This window comes from Zeus faber (genome assembly GCF_960531495.2).
Source record: "Zeus faber genome assembly, chromosome: 4".
In the NCBI taxonomy this organism is placed as follows: Eukaryota; Metazoa; Chordata; class Actinopteri; order Zeiformes; family Zeidae; genus Zeus; species Zeus faber.
Genome location: NC_137191.1, coordinates 37,383,339 through 37,392,976, shown reverse-complemented (window position 1 = coordinate 37,392,976; position 9,638 = coordinate 37,383,339). Strand labels below are relative to the sequence as shown.

The following is a 9,638-nucleotide window of genomic DNA, read 5'->3' as shown; positions in this document are numbered from 1 at the left end:
ACATGAACACACACACACACACAAACACACACATGAACACACATGAACACACACATGAACACACATTAAAACACACACACAAACACACATTAACACACACATGAGCACACACATTAACACACACACATACACACACACATTAACACACATGAACACACAAATTAACACACACATTAACACACATAAACACACATGAACACACACATTAACACACATCAACACACATTAACACACACATGAACACACACACATTAACACACACGCATGAACACACATATTAACACACACATGAATACACACATGAATACACACATGAACACACACATGAACACACACATTAACTCACACACATGAACACACACATTAACACACACATTAACACACATATTAACACACACATTAACATACATACACACACACATGAACACACACATTAACACACAAGAACACACATGAACACACACATGAACACACACATGAACACACTCATTAACACACACACATTAACACAGATATTAACACACACATTAACACAGATATTAACACACACATTAACACACACACATGAACACACATTAACACACACACATGAACACACACATTAACACACATTAACACACACATTAACACACATCAACACACATTAACACACACATGAACACACACACACATTAACACACACGCATGAACACACATCTTAACACACACACACATGAATACACACATGAATACACACATGAACACACACATGAACACACACACATGAACACACACATGAACACACACACACACACAAACACACACATGAACACACATGAACACACACATGAACACACATTAAAACACACACACAAACACACATTAACACACACATGAGCACACACATTAACACACACACATACACACACACATTAACACACATGAACACACAAATTAACACACACATTAACACACATAAACACACATGAACACACACATTAACACACATCAACACACATTAACACACACATGAACACACACACATTAACACACACGCATGAACACACATATTAACACACACATGAATACACACATGAATACACACATGAACACACACATGAACACACACATTAACTCACACACATGAACACACACATTAACACACACACACACACAAACACACACATGAACACACATGAACACACACATGAACACACATTAACACACACATTAAAACACACACTAACACACATTAACACACACACAAACACACATGAACACACACACAAACACACATACACACACACATGAACACACACATGAACACACACATTAACACACATGAACACACATGAACACATACATGAACACACACATGAACACACACATGAACACACTCATTAACACACACATTAACACACACACATTAACACAGATATTAACACACACATTAACACAGATATTAACACACACATTAACACACACACATGAACACACATTAACACACATCAACACACATTAACACACACATGAACACACACACATTAACACACACGCATGAACACACATATTAACACACACACACATGAATACACACATGAATACACACATGAACACACACATGAACACACACATTAACTCACACATTAACACACACACATACACACACACATTAACACACATGAACATACAAATTAACACACACATTAACACACATTAACACACATGAACACACACATTGACACACAAACACACATGAACACACACATGAACACACATTAACAAACACATTAAAACACACACAAACACACATTAACACACACATGAGCACACACATGAACACACACACATTAACACACACACATTAACACACACATTAACACACATGAACACACACATTAACACACACACACACACATGAACACACACATGAACACACATTAACACACACATTAAAACACACACTAACACACATTAACACACACATGAGCACACACATGAACACACACACATTAACACACACACGCACAAACATCATATTTTCTTCACCTCTTCCTCTAAGTTTACCACAACGTCATCATCCATCTCCCTGCAGAGAATCACAATGTTACTACAACGTTACTACACCGTAGCTACACCATTGCTACACTGTAACTACACTGTTTCTGCACTGTAACTACACCGTAACTACACTGTTACTGCACTGTTACTACACTGTTACTACATAGTTACTAAGCCGTTATGCCACTGTTACTACACTGTTACTACACTGTTACTCCACTGTCACTACACCGTCACTACACCGTCACTACATAGTCACTACTCACTGAGTGTCAGAGAGCTTCTCGGTGAAGACGCGCAGCAGGAAGTCGGCCTCCTCCCCCGGCTGGAAGGTGGAGGGCACCAGCAGGTATTCACCTGGAGGAAGGCGGAGCCTGGCGCTCACCTCCCGCAGGTTGATGAAGGTCGGGGAGCGAGCGACGGACGACTGACGGAGGAAGAAGTCCTTCTTCAGGTGGACGCCATGGCAACCCTGGAGCTGGAGGGGGGGGGGGGGGGATGGACAGATAGACAGACAGGCAGACAGACATTGAGAGACAGACAGACAGGCAGATACACAGGCAGACAAATCAGACAGACAGACAGGGAGATACACAGGCAGACAGACAGATGGACAGACAGACAGGCAGACAGACATTGAGAGACAGACAGACAGACAGACAGACAGACCTCTTCAGGAACCTGTGAATGGGACAGAAAATAAAAATGTTAAAATGTAAATGCTGGAACTATTTCATGTCTAAATGACTGACGGAGGTCAGAGGGGGGTCAGCAGGGGGGTCAGCGGGGGGTCAGAGGTCATGTCACCTCCTACCTGGTAGACTGCGAAGCCGATGGTGCGCATGTCCTCCTGTCCCTGGCTTCGGAACCTCCGTCGGTCTTTCTGCATGAGCGCCACCAGGAGGCTGCAGGCGCTCTCTGCATCGTCAGGGTCGTCGTCCTCCTCCAGGAGGTGGAGCTTAAACTGAGGGTTGATCCAGAAGGTGTCTGGGTGGGGGTGTGGGGGGTTAGTTTTCACTCAGTTCAGCAGCAAAAAGGAGGGATGGAGGGAAGGGGAATGAAAGGCAGATCAGCTCCACCCCTTCTTACTGGGGTGGTTGCGGCACCCCCCCGCCGTGCTCCCCTTCCTCCACCCTCCCTGGAAGCTGACGGAGTTCCACACGCTCAGAGTGTCGGCACTGAGGGCGTCGGCCGTCAGGTTACAGATCTCCAACCTGGAGAAGTGACGGAGGAAGTCCTGGAAGGACATCCTGGGGGAGGGTGGAGAGAGAGAGAGGGGTGGAGGAGAGAGAGAGGGTGGAGGAGGAGAGAGAGATAGGAGAGAGAGAGAGAGAGAGAGAGGGGGGTGGAGTAGAGAGAGAGGGGAGGGGTGAAGGAGGAGAGAGACACGTGAGCTTCAATAAGTTGTTTCAGGTTAGGGTGCAGTACCTGGCGTGGCAGCGGGGGGGCTCTAAAGCAACAACAGCAACCTGTCTCACATCCCTGATATTCCTAAAAAAAGATCATATGGCTGTCTCCCTCTCTCCTGTCTGTCCTGCTCCCCCTCAACTCACCAGAACTCCCCGTCCTCCATCTTGCACAGAAGAGGCTCCCTGTCTGCAGGGGAGAGCGACGCCCACTCTGAGGAGCTACACACACACACACACACGTACACACACACACGTACACACACACACACACACGTACACACACACACGTACACACACACACACACACACGTACACACACACACACACACACACGTATACACACACACACACACACACACACACGTACACACACACACACACGTACACACACACACACACTTACACACGCGTACACACACACACACACACACACACACACACACACACACAACACACACACACACACACACACACACACACACACACACACACTGTCAGTGGAGCAGAACTTTCTTGGCAGTGTGGGTGGAGCAGGGCTGACCTGTCGCTCCAGGACCCCGTCCACTCCACCTGACCCCAGGGGTTCCTGATGCGGATCAGTCTCTGGCTGCGTCCTCGCTGCTCCACCTGGAGGAGGAAACGCACCCTCAACCACGTCCTTCATCACATTCCCACCATCCCCCTGAAATCACAACGTCAACAACTCCACACTCAGCTCAGGGTTCAAGGTTCAGGGTGGAGACTCACCTGTCGGAGGTCGGTGACGGAGTAAGCGTGACCTTTGACCAACTTCTTGAAGGTCACAGCCTCCATGTCGAAGGCACTGGTGATCTGAAACACACACACACGGTCAGGTAAAATGTGTGTGTACGTGTGTGTGTGCGTGTGTACGTGTGCGTGTGTGTACGTGTGCATGCGTGCGTGTGTACGTGTACGTGTGTGTACGTGTGTGTGTACGTGTGTGTGCGTGTGTACGTGTGCGTGTGTGTACGTGTGTGTGTACGTGTGTGTGCGTGTGTACGTGTGCATGCGTGCGTGTGTACGTGTGTGTGATGGGTGTACGTGTGTGTGCGTGTGTACGTGTGTGTGCGTGTGTACGTGTGTGTGCACGTGTGTGTGCGTGTGTACGTGTGTGTGATGGGTGTACGTGTGTGTGCGTGTGTGTATGTGCACGTGCGTGCGTGCGTGCGTGTGTGTGTGCGTGTATGTATGTACGTTTGTGTGTGTGTGCGTGTGTGCGTATGTATGTACGTTTGTGTGTGTGTGTGTGTGCGCTCACATCGATGGAGCAGCCCAGAAGTGCTCCCCTCTCCAGGGCCTTCCTGATGGTGCGGTGCAGGTCGGGCGGAGCGTCCTTCAGATCGAACGACTCAGCAACGCCTCCGGTGAAATCTTCAAAACCCTCTGAGGTGGAGCCACCAGAGAGAGCCTCGTAGGAGCCATTCACCCTGAGGGGTGTATAGAGGTACAGGGTGAGGAGTACAGAGTAGAGGTACAGAGTACGGAGTATAGAGGTACAGGCTATAAAGTACAGAGTATAGAGGTATAGGGTATTGAGGTAGAGTACAGAGGTACAGAGTATAGTGGTACAGGGTATAGAGGTACAGAGTATAGAGGTATAGGGTATAGAGGTACAGGGTGTAAAGGTACATGGTATAGATGTACAGGGTATAGAGGTACAGGGTATAGAGGCACAGGGTATAGATGTACAGGGTATAGATGTACAGGGTATAGAGGTACAGGGTATAGATGTACAGGGTATAGAGGTACAGGGTATAGAGGTATAGAGGTACAGGGTATAGAGGTACAGGGTATAGAGGTACAAGGTATAGAGGTACAGAGTACAGAGGTACAAGGTATAGAGGTACAGAGTATAGAGGTATAGGGTATATAGGTACAGGGTATAGAGGTACAGGGTGTAAAGGTACATGGTATAGAGGTACAGGGTATAGAGGTATAGAGGTACAGGGTATAGAGGTACAGGGTATAGAGGTATAGAGGTACAGGGTATAGAGGTACAGGGTATAGAGGTATAGAGGTACAGAGGTACATGGTATAGAGGTACAGAGGTATAGAGGTACAGGGTATAGAGGTATAGAGTACAGAGGTACATGGTATAGAGGTACAGAGTATAGAGGTACAGGGTATAGAGGTATAGAGGTGCAGGGTATAGAGGTACAGGGTATAGAGGTACAGGGTATAGACAGTACTTGGCGTAGGCCTTCTCCAGCAGAGCGCTCCAGAACTCCCTCCCCTCAGCAGAGTGGACGAACAGCAGCTCTCCATCTTTGACAGGAAGACGGTCGTCAATGACGACGTCCACCCACTCCCCAAACTGCCAGAACTGAGGACACACACAGGAAGTGGTCAGGACCCACTTCATCACCTCCATCTCTGCTCCACCTCAGCCTCCACCTGCTGGACCGTCGTGTTTTACCTGGAAGTGGAAGATTCCGGCGTATTCTCCATCTTGGAAGCTCTGACCATGAGGAACCACCCGGAGCAGCAGGTTAGGGTTCAGGGTCAGGGAACCGATGGCGGCCAGGAGCCAGCAGTCCCCTGCAGGACGGGAGGTCAAATTACATACATTACACACTCAGTACACAGCAGCAGCCAGTCGTCCCCTGCAGGACGGGAGGTTCCATTGCAGAATGATTCCAAGTTGTTTTGTTTGTTTGTTTGTTTGTTTGTTTGTTTTAGAGCGGCTTGCTTCCAGGAAATGGAGCTGATTGCTGAGTTTCTCTCTGCATCATTTAACATTTTACCAGGAATCAAACCTGAACCTTTTTCCCGCCACTCCAGATAATGCTTTAGCCTTTAAGGGCCTTAAGAGGCTTCCAGCTGCTCTGGGGATGTGCAGCCATTAGCTGGTCCATTAGGCTGCAGGTGAGCGTTAGCGCTGCTTCCTGCTGCTTCCTCCTGCTTCCTGCTGCTTCCTCCTGCTTCCTGCTGCTTCCTGTCCATCGCTGCTGTGGACGTAATGTTGCAGCAATATTCTAAAATGAGGGAATCTGCAGTAAAATAACAACGGAGGGTTTAGTGTCGAACGGCAGATTGAGCTCGTTGTAGTGCTCACATTGTCCAGCAGGGGGCCTCACAGCTCTGTGAGGCAGGAAAAGAGCGGAGCTGAAACTTGTAACTTCTCCTCAGGAAGTTTGAAGTAAAAAGAGGATCAACTTCTGATCAGTCACTACATGTTTTTAATCATTGACACTTTTATTATTATTATTATTATTATTATTATTATATTACCATATTATTATTATTACGTTAATGAGCAGTTGGTTTAACTTGTCGTTCTAGTAGAATTCCATCAAACATTTCAGGCGTCGCCCTCTGCAAACAAACACATTCCAGAGCCGCTCTGACTCACTGGACACGCCCACTGCCGCCACACAGACAGCCAGCACGCAGAGAGAGAGACAGACTGGCAGGCAGGCAGAGAGACAGACTGGCAGGCAGGCAGACAGCCACTACCCAGAGAATGCTAACCCATAATACTAACCACTAGTCCATAAAGTAACAGCAGACAGTCAGACAGACAGTCAGACAGACAGACAGCTCATTTCAGAACGGGTCACCACAACGTCCCAGATCTCTACTTCAGAACAGCAGGAAAGGATCAAAATCTAATTAATTAAATATGTTGAATAAGTTCTTTTCAGTCCCCACCAGCCCCACCCACCAGGAACACCACCTCCTGAGCTGAAACCCCACCAGGAACACCACCTCCTGTGCTGAAAGCCCACAAGGAACACCACCTCCTGTGCTGAAACCCCACCAGGAACACCACCTCCCTGTGCTGAAGCCCCTCTCCTCCCTCTCTGTGACTCTGTCTCACTTTACTCACTTTGCAGATTTACAACTCGTCCCATTTATTCACTTTGTTGACGTTCAGAAGGTTCTGAAGCCGTAGTGTTTATCACAGTGACGGTGCTGACGGTGCTGAGGGCGTGTCAGTGGGTTCTGATTCACAGAACATTTAGATCAACGTGGCGACGTTCACAATGCACTGATTCACAGTCGTGGATCAGAACTCCTGGAGGGAGGATCTGACGCCACACTACACCGCACGACGCCACACGACGCCACACGCTGTGATTGGCTGCTGGCATAGTGGGTCAGGTGGGTCAGGTAGCATGGTGGGTCAGGTGGCATGGTGGGTCAGGTGGCATGGCATCAGGTGAAGTCTTTGCTCCATTTTCACTTGTTCTCTGTATGTTTCACTCACCCAGTGCTCCCTGGCAGACGTCCATTCTTGTGGCTCCGCCCACGATGAACTGAGGGTTGTCTGAAAGCTCCTGCGTGAGAAATGAGTCATCAATAATAATAATAAAAATAACAATAGTAATGAGCACAGCTGCAGCAATACATTGGGTCCAGTTGAGGTGCCATAAAACAAATCTCTTTACATTGACACCAATTCCAAATTTTTCAATTCCAAATGTTAGACCAATTTTTCAATCAAAAGTGTTTATTCGTTTTTTTTGCTAAATAGAGCAGAGTGCTAAAACTGGAGGAGTGATGACAACACACGTCAGATAATTATTCCTTGAAATGTTGGTGAAAACATCCAAAGTAAAAAGTATTGCACTGCAGTGTCAGTCTCACCGTGGGTCTCATCCACGCCACGCCCTGTGTCTTGGAGGATCCTTCTCCAAGGTCCTTGAATCCCAAGGAGGACGGCTCGGCAGGGAAGGCCGGGTCCTGGAACAGGGATCCGGACTCCAGGCAGGCCTGCCTCAAGGCCTGGAAGTCCTGCTTCAGGTACGGCAAGGCCTGCTGGTTGGAGCCCAACCCTGCAGCGTGCTGCCGGTCTCTATGGATACGAGCTGCCACACCCCCAAACATCCTGAAGTGGGTGGGGCAGCTTGGAGGAGAGAACCGTTAGCGTAGCAGTTAGCATCCTGCATCATTTCATTGCTTCTACGCCCTGGAACAATGTTTCTCCACCTCCCGCTGGGCTCCTCCCCCTCCGCCTGGACCACCTGCCTCCACCTGGATTCCCCTTCACCTAGGCTCCTCCACTTGGACTCCGCCCTACTTCCCTGATCTGAATGTTTCCTCTGAACCAACCTGCACAATTTCAGCCTGCCTGCCTGCCTGTCTTCCTGCCTGTCATCCTGCCCGTCTTCCTGCCCGTCTTCCTGCCTGTCTTCCTGTCTGCCAGTCTGTCTGCCTGCCTGCCCATCTTCCTGCCTGTCTTCCTGTCTGCCAGTCTGTCTGCCTGCCTGTCTTCCTCTCTGCCAGTCTGTCTGCCTGTCTTCCTCTCTGCCAGTCTGTCTGCCCTCCTGCCTGTCTGCCTGCCTGTCTTCCTGCCTGTCTGCCTGCCTGTCTGTCCTCCTGCCAGTCTGTCTGACTGCCTGTCTGTCTGCCAGTCTGTCTATGAATATTAAATCCATATGAATCTTCCTCCTGTGTCCTTCAGTTCTGTGGATTCATTTTTATTTATACTTCAACTTCACTGTCTCTACCAATGAGACGGTGAAGAAGTCTGATCCCGCGAGATCCGGGGCCCAACTACCGCGAGACTTCAATCAAAAGCGCCGTATGTTTACATGCGACCTCCACAGCGTGTAAACACATCAAATATATATATAATTTAAACATGATGTAGAAATATGAAATATGATCAAAATTTCAAATATATGATAAAACATGATGTAGAAATGTGAACTATAATATTAAACATGATGTAGAAATATCAAATATGATATACATTTCAAATATGATATAAGACATGTAGAAATGTGAAATATGATAAACAATTTCAAATATAATATAAAACATGATGTAGAAATGTGAAATATGATACTAATTTCACATATGATATTAAACATAGAAATAACATTTCAGGACTCACCACCGGTGGTCTCTTTCTTCTGAGATTTAAAGGCAGACAAATACTTTTCCTCCAGGTACTCCTGTGTCGTGGTACTCCTGTGTAGTGGTACTGTGTGGTACTCCTGTGTCGTGGTACTGTGTGGTACTCCTGTGTCGTGGTACTGTGTGGTACTCCTGTGTCGTGGTACTGTGTGGTACTCCTGTGTCGTGGTACTCTTGTGTACTGTGATGCTGCAGTACTGCGCCCGCCCATCACGCAGGGCGGGGTCCTCTCATCCTCCAGGGAGACAGACGTTGCCGCTACGTCATCACGGCCACGCCCCCTTTTATTAGCGCCCCGGTTCC

General features: G+C 47.8%; 1 protein-coding gene across 1 annotated transcript in view; it reads right to left on the bottom strand.

Moving 5' to 3' along the window:
* The window catches only part of LOC307229188 (calpain-1 catalytic subunit-like), a 14,327-nt gene extending 4,894 nt beyond the window's left edge, over positions 1-9,433 (bottom strand). Inside the window, exons 1-14 of the mRNA XM_079999122.1 lie at positions 9,313-9,433; positions 8,061-8,319; positions 7,681-7,750; positions 5,887-6,008; positions 5,660-5,793; positions 4,729-4,897; positions 4,197-4,280; positions 3,991-4,076; positions 3,594-3,668; positions 3,130-3,290; positions 2,855-3,027; positions 2,710-2,721; positions 2,307-2,518; positions 2,029-2,068 (exon numbers count right to left, since the gene is read on the bottom strand). Coding sequence (XP_079855248.1) covers positions 2,029-2,068; positions 2,307-2,518; positions 2,710-2,721; positions 2,855-3,027; positions 3,130-3,290; positions 3,594-3,668; positions 3,991-4,076; positions 4,197-4,280; positions 4,729-4,897; positions 5,660-5,793; positions 5,887-6,008; positions 7,681-7,750; positions 8,061-8,300 — 1,578 coding nt within the window. The 5' untranslated portion in view covers positions 8,301-8,319; positions 9,313-9,433. The remainder of the gene's footprint in view (positions 1-2,028; positions 2,069-2,306; positions 2,519-2,709; positions 2,722-2,854; positions 3,028-3,129; positions 3,291-3,593; positions 3,669-3,990; positions 4,077-4,196; positions 4,281-4,728; positions 4,898-5,659; positions 5,794-5,886; positions 6,009-7,680; positions 7,751-8,060; positions 8,320-9,312) is intronic.
* Positions 9,434-9,638: the final 205 nt, after the last annotated feature.